Source organism: Grampus griseus (assembly GCF_964374135.1).
Source record: "Grampus griseus genome assembly, chromosome: 6".
Taxonomy (NCBI): Eukaryota; Metazoa; Chordata; class Mammalia; order Artiodactyla; family Delphinidae; genus Grampus; species Grampus griseus.
Genome location: NC_139000.1, coordinates 511,925 through 531,767, shown reverse-complemented (window position 1 = coordinate 531,767; position 19,843 = coordinate 511,925). Strand labels below are relative to the sequence as shown.

Below are 19,843 nucleotides of genomic sequence, written 5' to 3'. Positions count from 1 at the left end.
GGGGCTCGGAGCTGAGCGCACAGCCATCACCCTCCCCACGCAAAGGGGGACGGAGCCCCTGACCTCCCGTTGTGGAGAAGGGGCCTACGAGGGGCTGAGTAGCTTGCTCACGGTCACACTTTGGCTGACCTGGCAGGGTCCTTACCCCGCCAGCCCCCAGACAAGGGGGTGCGTGCAGGTGGTGTCTGAGCCAGGTCCACTTCCTGCAGGGCGTGTGCAGACCCCAGCCTCGGCTGCCAGCAGGTCTGGGCAGACGCCAGTGGGGGGCCATGGGCGCCCTGGACGGGTGGACAGTGTGGTCTTGTTGGTCCCGCCCCGTCTCCTTGCTCCCATCCAGCCTGGGAGCCTGGGGGCAGGGCGGGCCTCCACCCCCAGAGCCTGGCTGGGTGGGAGGGGCCAGGTGAGTCGGGCAGGAGGGGCTGGGAAGGTTCCTGGCTCCCCTGTCCCAGGGGTCCACCTGCATGCCTGCTTGCCACAGCTTCCGAGGGTGCTTGGGGCCAACGTCCACCGTGACGCCCAACCCCAGGGCATGAGGCTGCCTCTCCGGGGTGGGCTGCCAGCCGGGACTGGCCCAGGGAACTGGTGGTGGTCCGGGACCCAAAGCCAGGCAGGCCAGGTCTGGTGGTCCGCCCTCTATGGCCTGTTCCCTCCCCCCAGGCCCAAGGAGGGCAGGAAAGGCCACTTTCCTGGGAGGCGCCCCCAGTCCTTCGCTGGGCTTGGCGGGTGTGCGAGCTGGCGCCCTCCGTTCCTCTAAGACTGGGACTTGGGGAGGGGGAAGCTGGAGGGCTGAGGGGTCGGTTCCCAGGTGCTGGGAGCCATGCCCATGAGCAGGCCAGCTCTCAGCTCTGAGCCCAGGAATCCCACCCCCACCCATCACTCTCCCCGGGGAGTGACTGCCACCAGCGCAGCCAGAGCTGAGCAGGGGCGAGGTCACGGGGTCTGTCCTGAACTGTGTGTCCCCAGGCACGTCTGCTCCCACCAGCCGTGGACGCACACTTGCCGTGGTCCGTGGTGTCTGCTGTGCCACCAGGTAGTGGACGGCTGGTGCACCGGTGCCGGGAGTGGGGAGAGGGCTGTCACTGGCAGGCCGGACTGGGCCACAGAGTGCGGTGGGAGGGGCCTCACACACACTCCTGCCCAGAGCCCACCAGCCCCTGCCAGGGCTGAGAGCAGCGCCGTGCGAACTGCTTATAAACACCCTTGAAGCGCCATCAGCCCCGGGCCTCCCCGAGTGGGGTGCTGAGGGGGGCACGGTGGGAGATGGGCCTCACCAGGGGCTGCCAGGGCACAGGGCGTGAGAGAGGACCAGCGGTCCCTAGGGGACAGGGCGGCAGGAAGTGGCCTTTCCAGGCTGGGAGCCTAGTGGAGGGACCCAGTTCTGAGCAGGACCTGGGCAAGGCTCCCCGCCCAGCCAGCAGCCGGCCTGACCATGCTCCCTGGCAGGCCAGGCCCACCACCCAGTGGGATGTGAGGTACGGTCAGTCTGGTACCCAGGCCCCAGGAGGCCCCACGGGCAGGGCGGAAGGGGGCTTGGGCTGAGGAGCTGTGACACGCTCTAGAGTAGGGGCCCATTTCTCGCTCACTTAGAGCAAATTTACAGCAAAGCACAGAAGAGCAGAAGAAAATAAACAGCATCCCCTCGCGGGCACTGGGCGAGAAAAGCCAGCGTGGGGTGGCGGGGTCTCTGGCACCTCCCCGTACACACCTACACTCGGCAAGTGTCTCCTACTCGTGCCAGAGGGGCTGCAGGGCACCAGTGTCAGTTCCCAGGGCCCTGTGGCCCATTTGGTCCCTGCCAAGCGCCACCCCCTGCCCCACCTTGCCTGAGGTCCTGAGAGCGGTGGGTCCAGAGGCCTCCCAGGGCTGCCTTGTGCACCATGACCCCCCAGAGCTGCCCCCAACAAATGGTGCAGGGCCAGGGACAAAGGGCTGGTATGAAAGACCCCCGGCCTGGGGGCGGGCCTGACACCTCGTGGACAGGCACTTAGGCGCCGCCCTGGGTCTGCTCCGCACCTCACTCTCCCACGCTGTCCGGCAGCACTTCGAGGGGTCCTGGGTCAGCTGCCCCCCGAGCCCCCTTCAAGACAAGCTGGCCTGGCCCAGGAGGGCCCTGCTGGCCCTGGCACTGGGTCGGGGTCTGGGAGAACTGGGGCCCCTCCCGCCACAGCCGAGACCCCAGGCACTTGCAGGGTTCAACCCCCCACCTGCCAGCCAGGGGCACAAGCTGGGGCAGCAGGACCAGGCCCCAGGCCCCCGGGGAGGTGTGTGGTTGAGATGGGGCCTGCCTGGGAAGGTTTAAAATCCCAGCCAGTGCTTTTCTGACCTGTGAAGCAGGCTTGCGGCCCTCTATCCCCACTGCTGGAGACCTAGGATGGCAGCCCTGCAGGGGCCCCGCTGTGTGCCCGCCCTGCCCCCAGGCCCAGGAAGGTCAGTTCCCACAGGCCCGGCCCCTCCCCCACCAGGCCACGGTCCATCCCCTTTGTGGGGCCGGGACAATGTCTCCGCAGACAGAGCGGGGGATGGGCCTCTGGCGCTGTCGGCACCCTGGGGGGTCAGGGGCCACGGGTGCCGGGGCCTGCGGTCTGTGACAGACCCTGACAGCGCCAGGTCTGGGCACACGCGTGTGCACTGGCACTCCGCAGGCGTGTGTCTCAGAAGCACCCAGGTCCTCGGGGTGCAAGGGCACCAGCTTTGGAGCAGCTGAGTGTGTCCACGTGTGGGCGTGAGTCAGGCATGTGAACACGGAGCCTGTGTGACCCGGCATGTCACGTGAGGACAAGGGGCCTGCGTGAGTGGATGTGCCTTTGAGTGCTCGCCCAGCAGCCTGCAGTGCCCCGCGCACGGGGGTGGGGGTGGAGGTCCGGAGGTGTGTTCCTGGGGTGGGAGGAGTCCTGACCGGGAGAGTCCGCCTTTCCCAGCAGATGGGGAGGGGACAGTGGCATCTGGGACAATGGGAGGAAAGCCACGTGCCCCGGGCAGAAAGATAAGCATGGTGTCCAGGACACAGTCTGGACGACACAAGGCCTGACTGAGGGGCACTGCCCGGTTAGGGCCACCCCGGTTAGGGACACACGGGAGGGTCTGAGCCCCTCCCTCAGGCTCTCTGGGGCCGGCAGGCCTATGGCCCGGGAATTGGTCACCCCCGCCCTGTGTACCTTGGTCCTCTCAAGCCTTCACCCCCTTCTCCTTCCAACTGTGCCAGCCCCGGCCCAGGGCCCACTTAGGACCTGGACGTGCAGACCCCGCTGCATGGCGACAGCCGGACTGACAGCCCAGCTTAGGCCATCTAAAGCCAGTCAGAATGAGACCCCACGTCCAGCTCACTTGGATGGGTCGGGCCAGTGTCCACTGAGGCAGACAGAGGGGTGTGAGCCACTGGGCCTGGACAGGTGGCCAAGTCCCCCCCTTCTCGTCGCATCCTGGACTCTGACACAAGACAGTCACAGCCCCCCTCCAGGGGGGCCAGGGAGAACGCGGACCACTATGTGAATTTCAGATGAAACGTGGGATTCTGCTCTGAAGTTCGCGCTTATCAGGGTCTGTCCTTGCATTTCCCAAGTCCGGCACCCAGCTCTCCCAGGCTCATAGAAGGAACAGAGAAAGTGAGAGAGCTGCACGGGAGGCCCCGGACGTGCTCCCACGGCAGGGAGACCCCAACGAGGAGCAGTGCACACTGTCCCCAGGCAGGCATGGCCAGGACCCCCTAGCTCTCTCTGTGAGGTGAGGGTGGGTGGGTAGCCACGTGCCCTGGGTTACATCAAACAGAATCTGGGCCAGAGGATGCCCTCTGGACCCAGGCCCTGGGGTGGCTCCCCATCCCCTTTGGCCCCTCAGCACCTCCCCCTAGGCAGCACATCCCCCTTGACGCCCATCCCTGGCAAGACGCTGGGCAGCACACACCCCCACTCCGTGGCCCCCAGTTATCCCCACTAGCTGGTTTTCCCCCTCCCCCCACCGTCCACACCGCCACAGCCCCAGCACCCTCCTAGGCGGCACGTACACCTCCCCTGTGGCCCCTGAGCACCCCACTGCGAGCACATAGCACCCCTCCCTCGAGCACACCCCCAGGCGGCACACAGCCCCCTCCCAGGGGTCCCGAAGCCCCCCCCCAGGTGGCCATACCCCTCCACCGTCCCCGATGAGCCCGGGAGGCGCCCCCTTCCCGGGGCTCCCGGGCACCCCCAGCGCGGCAGGCGCGAGCCGTTCCCAGACGGGGGAGGGGCGCGGGCCGTGAGAACCGCCGGCGGCGGGCGCGTGGGAAAGCGGGAGGAGGGGCGGCGCGGAGGGCGGGGCGCGCCTGGGAACGGCCCCCGCCCCCGCCGGCCTTTGAAAGGGCCACTCAGGGCGCCCGGCCCAGATTCAAAAGCAAACGGCCGCCCGCCCGCCAGCCTTCCCGCGCCGGCGGGGGCGGGGGCGGAGGACCTCGGCTGCCCAGGGCCGTGTGGGAGGGGCCGGGCGCCAGCCGGCGGAGAGAGGGGTGGCAGGCTGGGGAAGTCGGGGAGGGGCCGATGCGGTACGGGTTGGGGGCAGCCCTGGTTGTTCTCCTCCCACCGACAAGTGGAGCTGGGCCCTCAGACAGCAGGTGGCAGCCCTGCAGCCTGGAGTCTGTCACCCACTCACATCAGGCCTGCACAGGGGGCCAGGGGACAGTCCTGCCCCCGTGCTCTCAGCCCAAGGAGAGGGGGGCTCCAAAGGGTGGTGGTATTCCCAGGATTGGGCTGGGGGCCTGGAGAGCTTCCTGGAGGAGGTGACATATAAACTGGGGCTTGGCAGGCCTGGTGGAGAGAGTGGGTGCTCAGGTGCTGCAGGAGCTGGGGTGTGATGTGGGGTCCAGTGCGGTCAGGAGGGACCGGTGTGGACAGCAGGCTGGAACGAGTCAGGGCGCTGGCAGTGTGGAGGGGTGGGCGTGGGGCTGAGCCCAAGGGCAGGCGTCCCCCGGCCCTTCCCCCTTCCTGCACCTTCCAGGGCCACTGAGTCAGGCCAAGCAGGAGAGGGCCCCCTCTTCTACTGCCACCTGCGCCTGGTGCAGTGCGTCTGACGAGATGGGGGGAGGAAGAAGCAGTCCCTACCCAGCTCAGCCCCCCACTTCCCGGGGGCCCCCCCGCACTGCACTCTCCCCCGCCACTCCCCCAGCTCCAAGGAGGAGAGCACCGTTCCTTCTCCCGAGGCCCTGCCCTACCCCTGGCTGGCTGGGGGCACACCTAGACCCCCACCTGCCCAGGTATCCACCTGCCACGCTGCTCCCCTGTGGAGACCCCGTATCCCTGTGGAGACCTTCAGGGTCTGTGCTGGTCCCAGATGTACCCGATGATGGGCTCTCAGCAAAGCTCCACCCACAGTGGCCCCGCTCAGGGTGGCGGGTGGGCGGAGAGTGGGGCTGCCTGGGAGGGGCTGGGAAGGGGGTGCCCCCACACCCCAGCCGGTCTGACCCGTGCGGACGGGGAGGGGCAGGTGGCCGGGTGGGAGTGGGGGTGACACATGCCTGCTCCTGCTGCTTGCCCACCCACAGGGCACCCACTGCACTGCCCATCGACCCAAAGGCCCCTGCTCTGTTCGGACACAGATGGAGTAGTCACTGCCTGGCAGGCCCTACTCTGTCACCCTGAGGACCCTCCCCAGACCCAATCCACAGCTCCCTGGGGCCTCCTCCATCTGCAGCCCTGAGGGGCTGGCTGCCTCTGGCCCCTGACCCCAAGGCTGGTGAGCCTGTCTTGCCTGCTGCATCCGGGGCTCAGGGGACAGAGGGTCTGCAGAAGCTAGGCCCGCTATCCTGGGCCAGGCCCCCTGTCTTTGGAGCTGGCAGTACTCAAAAGGAAGAAGAGACCACCTTCCCTGCTGGATGCCAGCCTGGCCCCTGGGCCCGGTCATCCCTGCCACCGACCCCAGCAGCGGGGTGGGGGGCAGGGGCTTTCCTGGAAGGGCTGCTTGGTTTCTGCGAAAGCAGCTGTGGGCAGTGTGTGAACGAACACACAGGCGGGGCTGCTGCCAACAAAACCTTATCTACGGACCCTGAAGTCCGCATTTCATGTGATTTAGCTCGTGGGCTGTGATGTCAGACATCTGGGGGAGGGTGCGCCTTCTGCCCTTCCGCCAGCCCCAGCCCCGGCCACAGGACCCTCGGACTGAGATGGGTGCCCTCCTCCACCCACCCCACGGGCCTGGCTGGCATCGCCTGCCCCTCGCTCAGAAGGCAGGTCATCTGCGCCCCGCCCGCCCTCCCCTTTCTTTCGAGCCCACTGAGCGGCGGGTTTAGAGCTGGACTGACACCTCTGGCCAGTGGCTCCTGCTGGCTCCGTGGCTGGGGCTCAGAGAGTGGCACTGATGTGGGCCAGGAGGGCACAGAGCAGCAGGATGGGAGACCCCAGACTTTGTGTTTTGGGTGTCCTCTCGCGGCCCAAGGTGTCTTACTGACCTTGGGCCTGAGAGCACAGAGCCGAGGGTGCCCACATGGTCTCTGCCCCTCCCTCCAGCTCCAAGAGGCCTGTCCTCTCTGGCCTGCACTAGCTCCCCCGAGGCCACGTCACACCAGCCTGTCTTGGGGCCAGCGTCTTGGCCGTGGCTGTGGACTCGTCCCTGCATCCTGTGAGTCTGTGCACCAGTGTGCCCGCCGCCCCACCCCGCACTGTGACCTGTCTGGGCTACACGCCTGTCCTCTGTCAGGCGAGTCTGCGTCCTCTGCGTTCTGACTTGAAGCATCTCGGCCCTTTTAAAAAGTGAACATCCGTCAACATCCAGGAGGTACATCCTGGGGGGGGCCCCAGACTGCACATGGGAGCACCTCTTAGAAGCACACGGTGAGGACCAGGGTCCAGAGGGGAGTGGCCCTGACCGCCGGGCCCCGGGGCACCTTCCCCGCAGACAGACACAAAAGGAGCAAGGAGCCGGGTGCCTGGATGGGCGCCTGGCGGGAGCTGGGCTGGGGACTCGCACACCCGACCTCCCCGGGCGCTGACCAGCAGGTCCCCTGGCCCAGGCTGTTCCCAGGGCCTCAGCACACATCTCGGACCGCATGGGGGCCCCTGGTAGCCCTGCGGGGGGATGAGAGTCGCACGTGGGGCAGGCATGGTGGCAGACTACCAGACGGCTGGTGACCAGGCAGCCCTGCGTCCATGCGATCCAGGTCCTCAGTTCACGCCAGCCCAGGATCCTTCCTAAAGAAGTAGGCCACCGGGAGCAGGGGTCCCCAGGCCCGTGCGATCCAGGTCCTCAGTTCCCCCAAGAGCCATCTGGTGGGAACCAAGGCTGGGCTCTGGACGAGACCCAGAGGGGAGGGGCGGGACCGAGAGGAAGGCCCTGCAGGCTTGGGGGAGGGCCTCCTGGGGCCATCAGCTGGGCCCACCCTGCTGTCACCTCCGGGGGGCTACGCTGAGCTTGCCTACGGGGCCAACACCCGGCTGGCATCCTGAGTCTTGGGGCGTGCTGGGCCCCAACCCCTGATGAAACCTGTCCGGTAGCTCCCGCCACCCCCGAGGCCTGTGACAGGAGCCAGCCGCCCGGGGTCTCTGCCTGTGCAGGGTAGGGGCCGCTCCTTCTGCAGCCTCTGTGCCTGTGTGACCCTGGGGGCACCGAGTGTGGGAACGGGGCTGGGGGCCACGTAGCACAAAGGCCGGGGAGGGGCGGGGTCAGTGGCCGCTGCGCCTCTTCCTGTCTGTTCCTGCATCTGCAGTTGGCCATCAGGGTATAGGGAGGGTCTCCGTGCTCGGGGACAGGCTGGGCATGGGCGCCCCGGCCGGCCCCTGGGTCTGGGAGGGCTCCGGGGCCCCCACCACTGCAGGCCCCCAAGTTGTGGGTGTGTGCGCTGGGGGGCCACTGGCCCGAGGTTCCCCTCGCATGCCCAGGCCCCGAGAGCCCTCTGCCCACACCCGTTCCCGTGCCAGAGATCAGCCTGGGCGGCCTCCTCCACCCTCTCAGGGCCCCTGCCCAGACCTGGGGTCTCCCGGGGGGGGGTCTGTGAGCCTGTCCCCGAGGCCCAGCCTCCCGTAACTGCAGGCTCCCCGCCCATCACCCTCCCCTTCCTGGAGACCCCTGAGCTGGCTCTGCTGAGAGCTCCCTGAGGTGGGGTGACTGTCATCCTGCAGTGGCCTCTCCCCTCCTGGGGCCCACTTCTAAGGGCTGACGTCACTGGGGCCACGGCCCAATCCGCACCACAGCAGAGGGGGCCGGAGGAACAGAAAAATAGACGTTATGCCCGGCCACGCCTGGGCTCCTGCTTAGGGTTTTTTTAAACTCAAATTTCTTTGATAAGATCCTTTCCCATGGTGGACAGCACTGGGAATGTCCTCTTGGCGGACGTTCCCGATGGACAGTCCCAGGACCAAGTCGCCAACTTCGTGGGCCAGGACCCTGCCCTCTACGAGAGACCCACTGCCCCTAGCCCACTGGGCCCCGGGGTGGGCGGGCGGGCCACCTCCCTGTGACAGGGGCCTCCCCCACGTGGCCGGGCACACAGTCCCTCCAGCCTCACTTGCCCTGGCCTCGCACCCCGACGAGCAGCCCCGAGAGTGGCCGGGCAGGCTCTGGGAACGCTTCGTGTGTCAAGTGGGTTTTCCCTCTGGGAACAGCACCAAAATAGCAGAAGGAAGGAAAAGAAAATGGAAACTCAGCCTGGCGGCGGGAGCTCTCCAGGGAGGCGACCAGCTCTGGCCTGGGCAGGGGCAGCAGAGGCTCTGAGCCAGCGTCCAGGGTGCTCGGGCCCTCGGGGGCGCAGGACAGGACCCTGCCGGCTGAGCACAGCACGGAGGCGCTCTCTGGGTCAGTCCTAAGCGTGCTGCTCCCTGCTGGCCGGCGGCCAGTGCCCTTTGATGTCCAGATGGGCTTGGGAGCCACCCTGGCCCTGGCCGTGGCCTCTCAGTGCAGAGCAGGGTCTGCAGCCGCAAGGAGCTCCTGGTCACTGGGCCTCAGGCCATCACCTCGGGGCATCTGTGCAGCCCCTTTTCTGGGCTTCTTGGGGTCCACCTGCGAGAGGGCCACTGGTTCCCCTGGGCCGGCCCCGAGGACAGCATCGCTCTGGCGCTGGGCGGGCAGCCGTTCCCGGCCGCTGCTCAGGCTGAGCTCCTGAGGGGAGGCCGCGAGTACCGTGGCCGAGGGGCTCTGGGGGCAGGCAGGGGGGAGCATGGCCCGAGGTGCCCAGCCCGGGTGCAGACACTGCTGCAAGTCGGCAGTGAGACTCCTCTGCTCATCGTGACCAGCTCCACAGCCTGAAGACCACGGTGGGAACCAGTCCACTAACCCAGAGCCAGCTGGGTCCTCCCACCCTGCCCCGGATGCTTCTGTGGTGAGCGAGGCTGGGCTCAAATGCAGAAATCCGAGCTTCTCAGGGACCCCCTTCTCTGCCCGCCTGGCCCTGCCATGCCGGCCTTTTGGGGTCCTTGTGCACAGATGTAGATGTCCCCAAACAGCTGTCTGCCACCCAGGGAGGGTCCTGCCCTGGGGCACACCCAACCTGCCTCGCTCTGGAGCTGAGCCCCGCTGGAGGCTGCCGGACAGCCATGGGCCTCAGAGGCTCCCCGGCCCTGGGACCCCCTTCCCGACTAAGGCCCACTGGGCGCTGCTGCCCAGCCTCACACCCGGGCTCCCACCTGCCACCCGTGTGGCCGCACACACAGGTCTGCCTGGCGCCCCGCCCCACTCCCGGCAGCCCCATGTGGCCACTGGTGTGGCCACCTTCTGCTTCTGGGCCCTGAGCCGTGGACCCTGTCTCTGTCCTCCTCACCAGCTGGGCACGTGTGTAATGTGTGCACATCTACCACAGAAGGACAGCGCTGGGCAGGGCCCCAGCTGGGCAGTAAGCCCCTTCCCCCCGCCCCAAGAGCTTGGTGTACCCCGGCGCGCCCTCCAGACCAGATTCCCGAGAGCCCAGACCCAGCACCTGCCGGGCCGCCGGCCAGGGGCTCAGCCTAAAACCTAGGATCCAGCCGCGCCCGTGAATCGTATCCTGGATCTTCTGTGCCTCGTCTTTGCGCGCCCCCCCGCCCCCCCCCCCACCTTACATGGGCAGTGCACCACCTGCTCCAGGTCTCCTGCCTCCCCGCCCTGCGGTTAGAATGCTGCAAATCTGTCCCGCCTGCTGCGGCCTCCCTGGGCCCCGCTGCCCCCTCGGGACTGTCTCCTGTCTCCCGGGGGCACTGGCTGGCCCCGCCAGAGTGCGGCTCTGTCTCTTGCCTTTGCACCAGCTCCACGCCCCCCTACGGGGCCCACGCCGGGGCAGGGCAGCGGCGGGGCCAAGAGGCAGGGCACACGTGGGGTGAGGGCAGCGGGGCCCTGGGTGTTCTTCCCGCGAAGGGCAGCGGCCGCCTTCTGCGCCTGGCCCTCGCAGGTCCGAAGGCTCAGGCACCCCCCAGCCAGTGGCCTGCGGCGCGAGTGGCGTTTTCCTCCTGGCTACCCAATTTCCGTTTTCTCAAGAAGACACCAGCAGAGGCTCTGAAAAGCTCAGGAAAATGCCCCCCCCGCAGGCCTCGCCTGACGTCCTGGGGTCTTTACAACACTTGCAGCCTTGAGCAGGGACCCGGTCCCGTCCTCCCGAGCTCCAGCCCAAGGGAAGGCACTTCCCGCCGCCCGGCTTGGCCACCGTCCGTCCTGGCAGGGCAGGGGCCCAGCTTCTGCACAGACTGCACCCCAGGCCAGGCGGTGGGGGTCCAAGGACTTGAAAACAGGGGCTTCCCTCCCTCCTCCCTCCCTCCCACCTGCTGGGCGCCGGCCTGGGGGACTGTGCAGAAGTGCGGGGCCCCGCCGGCCTCCACGTGTACCCGGATGGGGGAAGCCAGGCTGAGCTGTCACCAAACAGCTGGGCTTCGGGAGCCGCTCCCAATGCAACATTGTCATGGCCTGAACTCCAGAACATTCTGGGAAGAGCCAGCACCCTGCACGGGGACCGGCCCCGGCCCTCCCTGCCTGCCGCACCCGTGCAGACCCCAACGCCGAGGGCAGCCATACCCCAGCCCGGCAGGGCCGGGCCCAAAGGCCGCATTGCCTCCCCTCAGCTGCACAGCTCACGACAGGGCACCCAGGCCAGCAGGGGAGGGGAGGGGTGCCCCCTCCCTGGCGCCCAGTCCCCAGACTCCTCACGGATCTTAACCTTGGGTACGGCTGCCCCGACCTGGGGATTTCCTCAGCCAGACCTTTCTAGCCGTCAGGGTGGACCCAGCAGCAATCCATGGCTCTGGACCTTGCCCTCGGAAAATGGGATCCGCCCCAGACAGATGCACTTTGGTGGGTTCCCTGTATTCCCTCCAGAAGCCCAGTGGGAGGCCAGCCCTGGGCCAGGAGGACATTCCCAACCCTGCGCTTGGACACTCGCCCTGAGCTGCCCTTTCACTCTCAGCTGCCCACCTGGGCCATGCGGGCCCCGACGCTCTGCCACCTCTTGGCCACAGACTACGGTGACCGCCCCTCCCCCACCCCACCCCCGCCAAGCTCCCCCGTGCCGTGGGCATGGGCGTCTGGGGGTGGCGGAGAGGAGAAAACGCACAGACCAGGCAGTGGCCACTGCTCACATGGGCAGAAACACCAAGGCCATCCCGCCACCGCCAGGGCCTCGCGGGCCTCGCCCGTCAGAGCCTGGGGCTTCCACACTGGCCCAGGGCCAGCAAGGGGCACGCAGCACCCACCTGGCAGCGGCTGAAGATGTCCGAGTGGGTGACACGCACGTTGAAATGCCTGATCACGGCTGTGGCTTGCTGCCGGGCCTTGAGGGAGCAGTCCACCGAGAGGCAGCGCCCAGCCCCAATCTGGGCCCGGAGCTGTGGACACATGCAGCCGTCGAGCGGTGGGCCAGAATCCAGAGTCCACCCAGGCCCCGCCTTCCCAGCTCCAGGCCGAGAGCCTCCGCTCTGCCCAGGGTGGGGCAGTGGTGCCGCTCAGCCCCCCTCCCCTTGGCCCCACGACAAGCAGACCCTGAGGTGTGGGCGGCTCAGGAAGTCGAGGCTCAGATGTGAGTCATCTGTGGGGTCCTCACCTTGTGGTACGGCAGCCCTGAGGTCAGGATGACCCTCCCCTCCTGCCTGGCAACCTGGGCGGGAGGAAAAACTGGCAGGTGAGGGTGTCAGGCCAGCTCCTGGGGCTGGGGCTTCTTTTGCCCCCCTTTCGCCAGCCCCCGCCCCCCACCCCATGCCCCAGAGCTGTCTCCGCCTGGCACCTGAGTGGCCACCAGATTCCCGCAGGCTGAGGCGGGGCATCCCCTCCTGTTATAGATTTGGTCTCAGAATCGTGCAGACGCTTCACAGAATTGCAAACAAAATTAAATTTAAAAAGCAATTTCTAAAAACCCAAAGATGAAACAAGTGAACTACAAAGACAGAAACATTCCAGATGACACGAAGCCACAGTGAATCGACCACGTATCTCTAGGGCTACAGACCCAAAATGAAAAATACCTGGCAGTAATACTATTGTTGGTGATGATAATATCAACATTGTTATTCTGAAATATCTGTGTGTGAATTGTAACATAAAACAGATGGGTGGGCTTCCCTGGTGGCGCAGTGGTAGAGAGTCCGCCTGCCGATGCAGGGGACGCGGGTTCGTGCCCCGGTCCGGGAGGATCCCACATGCCGCGGAGCGGCTGGGCCCGTGAGCCACGGCCGCTGAGCCTGCGCGTCCGGAGTCTGTGCTCCGCAACGGGAGAGGCCACGACAGTGAGAGGCCCGCGTACCGCAAAAAAAAAAAAAAAAAAAAAAGGGCAAGGAAGGGACCTGAAAAGACGTTTCTCCAAAGACACACAAATGGCCAATATGCACATGTAAAGATGCTCAACATCATGTCATCCGGGAAACGCGAGTCAAACCACAAGGAGACACCACTTCACACCCATCAGGATCGCTTTTATTTTACTTTTATAAAGGAAAATAAGTGTTGATGAGGATGTACAGCGATTGGGAGCCCTCATGAGATGCCGGTGGGAATGTAAAATGGCGTGGCTGCTGTGTGAAACAGTGTTGCAGTTTCTCAAAAAATTAAACACAGAATTACCATATGATCCAGCAATTCCACTTCTGGGTATAGATCCAAAAGCACTGAAAGCAGAAACCTGAACAGATGCTTGTACAAGGTACATAGTGGTAGCACTATTCACAATAGCCAAAAAGGTGGAAACAACCCAAGTGTCCACCATCAGATGACAAAAACACACACACACACACACACACACACACACACACACACACACACACACAATGTACAATGGAATTTATCCAGCTTCAAAAAGGAAGCAAATGCTGACATGTGCTACAGCATGGATGGACTTTGAGGGCATTATGCTCACTGAAATAAGCCAGACACAAAAGGACAAACATTATGTGATTCCACTTACATGAGGTCCCTAGAGGAGTCAAATTCACAGAGACAGAAAGTGAAACAGTAGTTACCAGGGGCTGTGGGAGGGGGAAGAGGAGAATGATTGCTTAATGCATATAGAGTTTTTGTTTGAGACGATGAAAAAGCTCTGGATATAGACAGTGGTGACGGTTGCACACATTGTGAATGCACTTAATGCCACTGAATCGTACACTTAAATACGGTTAAAATGATCAATTTTATGTTACGTATATTTTACCACAACTAAAAAAAAGCAATAAGCAAGTGGTTACTTCGTAGTGGTAACAAATATATATCTATGTGATTAATAAGAAAGCAAAATTAAAAACAAACACACACAACTGAATATGAAGAAAGACCCAAACAAAAGGGCAGTCGAGAGTAAAACCAGGGGTGACGAGACGGGGGGCAGACGTCCCAACAGCAATGCCGGGTGCAAGAGACAGTGGACTCTTATCGGAGTTCTGTCAAGCTATAGCTATAAACCCTGCAACATTCTTTTTCAGAAGACAGAGGAAACAGAGTTTTCGGGGAAAAATGGCCCCAATGAAAGGTCATAGCAAAGGAAGTTCTTTTAGTGAAAAAGAGCCTGCTTTTTCTCGGAGTGCATGTGCATGTCCATACATCATAAACTCGAAAAGGGACAGAATACATAAAACAGATTTAATGAGGTCTAATTTTTAGAACTAAGAAAAACCACAATGTGTTAAAAATACTGGAAAATAATAGCAGGTAAAACGGAAAGCAGGCAAGAAAGCTAAATTGACCTAAAATCCCTGGATTACTTTTAACTTTAGACATTGTCAACTCAGAAATAAATGTTAAAATTTCTAGGCCAATCACTAAAAGAACAGAAATAGAATTTATAACTTTCAAACTAATAGAGGAAAAAAATAGAAACAAGGATGAAAAAGACAAAAAAATATAGGAAATAAAGGGAAAAAAGATCAGAAGAAGTAGGAGAAGTAGAAAGCACAAGTTATATAGTACAACTAAACACAAATTATATCAGTAATTACAATAAATGTAAATGGATTAAACTTGGTTTGGATTAAATTGGTTGAAAAGCAAAGACTGTCAGACTAGATTTTTAAAAGTCCATCTAGAAGCAGTTTGTGAGTACAGTAATACACCTAATAAGAGCAAAGAAAGGTTGAAAGCAAAAGGGTGAGAAAAGGATATACAAATACTAACCAAAGAATGCTGGAGAAATGGTATTAATATTAGTTCAAATAGACTTTACTGCAAAGAGCAGTACTAGAGCCAAAGAGGTTCACCTCATAATTGTAAAAGATTTCACTCAACAGGAAGATATAAGAATTCTAAAAGTTGTATGCATGTGCACCTAATAACAACTTTAAAACATATTAAGCAGATACTGACATGACTACAAGGAGAACTTGGTGAACCCACTGTCGAGGTCTTCGATAGAAGCAGGCAGAAAAACAACCAAACAAGATATGCAAGACTTGAGCAAACATTAAGTAAGCTTGACCTACTGAGCGTGTGAGAGCAAGAGAGGGAAAGGAACATGGCTGGAGGAGACTGTGGCCTTTTAAAGCCACATGGAACATTTGTAAAAAGGATCATCTGCTTGACTACGAAGCAAGTCTTCACAGATATCTAAATCAGCAGTATACAGGCTACAATTCAGATAGGTGAGAAATTGATTTTTAAAAGATAACTAAAAAGCTCCCAAACCCCAAGCTTTCTGAAACTGAAAAACAGCCTTTCAGAGAACTCAAGTCAAGTAAGTAATTATAACAGACGCCCAAAAATTATTAAAACGAAAAAGTAATGAAAATACTACATATCAAAACGGATGGAATGCAGCGAAAACGGACTTCAAGAAAAATTTATTGCCTTGAATGTTTACATCATAAAATTTTAAAGGCTGAAAATTAAAGAGCTAAACAGTCCACTTGGAAGTAACCCCAAGCAAGCAAAAGGAAGGAAACTGTAAAGATAAGAAGAGAAATTAATGAGACAAAAAACACAAGAATGAAATAGAAAGGATCAACAAAGCCAAATGCTAGTTATTTGAAAAGACTTAGTAAATTGACAAACCTCTGTGCGATCAGGAAAGAGGGGGAGCACGAGCGAGCAGCAATCAGAATGAAGCTGACCACCTGCAGGTACCGCAGAGCTTTCACAGCGGAGCCGGACACCACCGCGTACGTGAAACGCTCTGTGAAATGGGCACATCCAGAAAGAGGTACGGACTACCAAGTGACTCGAGAAGATGCAGACAACTAAGTAGTCCTAAAACTACTAAATAAGAAAGAATCAGAGACTCCTGGAAACGCCTCCCCCCTGAAACACCAGGCTGAGGAGGCCTTGCAGGAAGTCGGCCAATGTTTGAGAGGATAATCTCAATGTTACTCAAAGCAGCAGAAAGCAGAGAGGAGGAAAAACTCCCAGCTTGTTTATGAGGTGGAAGAGAAGATGGTGAGGAAGAGAAGTTCTGTGTCAGACACGGTCCTGGAGGCAGACCCAGCCACGTGACATGCTGGCTAGGCTGGGTCCAGACTGAAAAGGTTCGTCACGTGCACAGGTCACAGGGATGCTCTCAATGGCTGCAGAGAAAGCATCAGGTAGGATTCAGTTTCTTTCATGATGAAACGTGCAGCGGATATGGCACCCGGGGAGCCTCCCCAGCCTGGTGTGGGGGCCTGGCAACCACCGTGGTTCACGGAGAAACATTCCCTGTCAAGTCAGAACTGAGACAGACGGCCACGGTCACCACCTAGTCAACCCCACCTTGGAGGCCTCGACCACTGGGACAGGATAAGGGAAAGAAAGAAGACCCATACAGACTGGAGAGGAAGGAATGAAACCAACCTGTTTGCAGAAGATATGTCCACAAAGAGAACCCCAAGAACTGAGTCGATTCAGTGGAATTTAGGAGACTTTTGCAAGGTGTCCAGATGTAAGATCAACGCTCGGCCAGCTAAGAACTAAAGGCCCACCACAGTTCTGTGTAGCCGCAGAAAAGCGAGCAGCACCGCGCGTCGTGGCAACAAAGCAGAAGGTTCCTGGGGTGAAACCTCACAGACGTGGCAGGGCTTCGTGGAGAGCTTACAAAACGTGCGTGGAACTCTCGCAGAAGAGCGAGACCAACACTCATGCACAGAGGACTCGACGTGATGACACGTCACTGTCCCCACCCTGGCTCACAGTGTCAACGAGATCCAAGCAAAGCCCACGGAGGGGCTGTTTCCGGACCACCACGGGAAGGTGGAGGCGGAGGGGGAGCGAGGTGGGGCTCCCCCTGCAGATGCCAAGATGAACTGAGGCCAGAGGGGGGAGGACGGAGCAGCAGCAGGGTCCCCACACCATCCCCAGGTCCGGGGATTCACTGGAAGGACTCAGCACACCATCAGGGAAGGACAGAAAGCAGAACCAGCTTACGGAAAGCACCTGGGCAAAGCACAGAGGAAACCACTCAAGCCCCGGAGCCTGCCTGGTGGAGTCGGCCTGTGCTGAGTCCCCCCTGCGCCGGCCACCGCAACACGCGTCACCGGGCAGATGCATTAGTGACTCAGCACCCGTGGTGTGCGCCGCGGTTCAGTCACCCAGGCACCCTCTGCAACCCGGAAGGGAAGCAGGCGTCTAGGCAGACCACACTGTCTGGACAGCTGGGGCACAATGAGCCCCTCCCACCATTCGGGGCAAGTTTTCCATCAGCTGTTTACCGGCAGGACCATCTGTGCCAGCGGGCCTTCCCAGCCCAGGGTCAGGCCTGCTACTTTCTGCCCGGGGCACCCCACAGGACAGGGGCACAAGCAGCGAACGAGCGTGTGGAAGGATGCTCAGCTTCACTGATATTCGGAGGAAGGCGAGCGAAAGTGCAGCGAGATGTGACTTCCTGCCGACGAGACTGGCAGAATGGACGGTGAAGCAGCGACCGCGAGTGTGACCTGTGTTTTGTCACCCAGCGGCTCACGGGATGGAGCCCCGAGTGTGGTTCTGAGCTGCCTCAGCACCGCCGCCCCAGGACTGAGGGGCTTCCTCCTGGGCCCTCCCGGCCACTGGCCAGCCCCTTGGGCTCTCCTTCTGCAGGGCCTCCACGGGGAACCCCAGCCATGTTCCGAGGAGCTTGGCCACATCACAGCATGGCCCACCAGTGGCCTCTTTACCCCTGCAGACCGGTCCTCAGTGCCCTAAGTCTACCAGATTAGCAGATCAGACCCAGAGACCCCAGAACCGCTCAGAAATCACTTCCTGGAGACTCTTCTGGACGCGCTTATCTCCCCACGTCTATCCGTCGGGGTCCCCAGAGCAGCAGGACCGCCTGGAGGCACACAGAGACCTGCTGCAAGGAGCCAGCCGAGGACGCAGGTGGCGGCGGGGGCTCCGTCGGGGCAGACTCTGCGCCACTGTCCGTGCGTGCACTTGCTCCTCAGTCTGGCTCCTGCCAGGGTGGCTGCCCGGCCTGGCCATGTGCCCCCCAGCTTTGCTCAGGCCACGCCCGGGGAAGCCACCACTGAATGCTGGCATCTTCCTCCATCCAGACGGGCTGAGAACCTCCCCAGACATCACGCCCCAGCTCTTCTTTGCCGACGGCTCTTCGCTCAGCAGACTCCGTCCTCTCACACTTGAGCCCAAGCAGCAGGAGGCCCAGGGTGCACCTCAGTGCGGCTTGGCTGGCGCCCCGGCTCATCCTTGAAAGGTCTACTGCCCGCAAGCGTGGATACAGCGCCCGGGCCTCTGCCCCGCGTGGCAGGACCCTCCTCCCTTCCCTCACCAGCAGTGCTGCCTTTCTTTAAAAAATGTTTGAGTGTTAACATCGCTCATCATAGGAGTCAAAACCCACAGTACAGCCCTTCTATACCGAACAGCCAGTTCATCCACTCAGGGGGTCTGGACGGGAAACGCGTGATTGGGAAAGATCCATGGAAGAGAAAATGTAAACGGCCAAAGGGACACAGCAGCTCCCACGGCTAGAGACGTCCTCTCCGGAAGATGCCCTCAGGGCTCCGGCCGCACCCAAGACCATCACAGGTGTGAGAAGTGCGCAGTCACCCCCGGCCCAGAATGCTGCCCCCAGCACCGCTCGCGGGTGGCAGTAAACCGTCCCACCCCCGCAGGGTGGGCACTGAGGACGAGGCCCTGGGACCTCCGACCACAAGGCTGAGGGGACAAGTTAAAAGCCTCACGGGAGACGTGGGTAAAGTCCGTCTGTAACGCAGGGGCTCGAGCTGCAGCTCCAACCCCAGGAATAAGCACCTCGGTCCCCCTCTCACACCCCTTGGGAGGGCCCTGGGCCCGTGGCCTCACGGGCTGCGATGTTCCAGGCGCCGAGGTCTGAACCCCCGGCTCCAGTCCGCCCCTGCTCTGCTGCCCCCTCTGCTCCGTCTGGGCCGTCGCGACCCCAGCACTTCCCCAGCCTCTCCGGCTGCTCCATCTCCCGCGTCTGAGGCATCATCACAGCAGCGCTGCACCCCTGGCTCCCAGATATACTGATTTTCTAACGTGGCCACAGCCACTGGAGCATGAACTCACACTCAGCTCTGTGGGGTGGGAGCGGGCGGGCCCCAGGGGCTCACGCACAGGACCCCCGGTGCTCCGGTGCCGGCGGCCCGGCTCTGGTGACGAACCCACTTCCAGGCTCCTTCGGTGCCGCAGGATCCAGTCCCGGGGGCTGCTGGATGGAGGTCCGTCTCCTCGCCCTGCGGCCCACACCGAATCCTTCCTGTGCTTTGAGTCTGATGATTGCCTTCCGTTTCTGCTGTCAAGGGCTCACGCGATGACACTAGCTCCACCCATATAATCCAAGGTCCTCCCTCCGGGGCGGCCCCTTTGAGGTCAGCTGACAAGTAAATCACACCTGCAACTCCCTTGGGCCGCATCATGTAAAACTTCAGAGGGTAACGTGGGAGTGCGGGTGCAGACTAGGGGCCAAACCCTGCCTTCCGTCTGCTGAGACCGGGATACTCTCGGGGCCAGTTGGGAAGGCCCCTCCTCCCTGGGTCCCGTGACCACTGACGCCTGGTCTGCGGTCCTCGAGATGCCAGGCTGGCCGTCCTAGTCTTGCCCCCATAAGCTAGAAACAACCCTGGTTGGGGACAGAGGGGTTTCCGACAAGGACGGCATCCAGAGCCACCCTAGGCACGACCACATCCTCCTCCCCTGGGCACCAGGACCAAGTGACCGGAAGAGACGGCTGTGAGGGGCCAGGGCTGGGGAGAGTGGACATCCTCGCACAGACGTGGGGCTGGCACGGGAGGCTCCCGGCTTCCCCCTGCAGCCCCGGGCAGATCCCCTCTGCTCTTCCGGCCCCAGCTTCCTCATTACTGGGGGTGGGGGCTGCTGGGAGGACCCGGCTGGCGGTGCGGAGTGTGGAGGGAAGGGCCACTGCTGACGACGCCCCACAGCTCTGCAGTCCCAGGGTCCTTGGCCAGCTCTGTGCTCCGGCCACCCACCTGGTGAGCCTGGGGACCCCTTCCAGAAGAATGTGTTCAAATTCATAAAAGAAACCACATATTAAAAGCCCACGTTGTGACCCGGCCTCCTCTACGCTCTTTCACGG

At 61.6% G+C, this 19,843-nt stretch overlaps 1 protein-coding gene across 8 annotated transcripts in view; it reads right to left on the bottom strand.

The window, feature by feature from the left end:
• Positions 1-19,843, bottom strand: part of EXD3 (exonuclease 3'-5' domain containing 3) — a 76,582-nt gene that overhangs the window by 4,576 nt on the left and 52,163 nt on the right. For all 8 annotated transcript variants that reach the window (XM_082655719.1, XM_082655724.1, XM_082655721.1 and 5 more), the window contains 2 exons: positions 11,954-12,007; positions 11,607-11,738 (listed from right to left, as the gene is read on the bottom strand). In XM_082655719.1, coding sequence (XP_082511845.1) covers positions 11,607-11,738; positions 11,954-12,007 — 186 coding nt within the window. The remainder of the gene's footprint in view (positions 1-11,606; positions 11,739-11,953; positions 12,008-19,843) is intronic.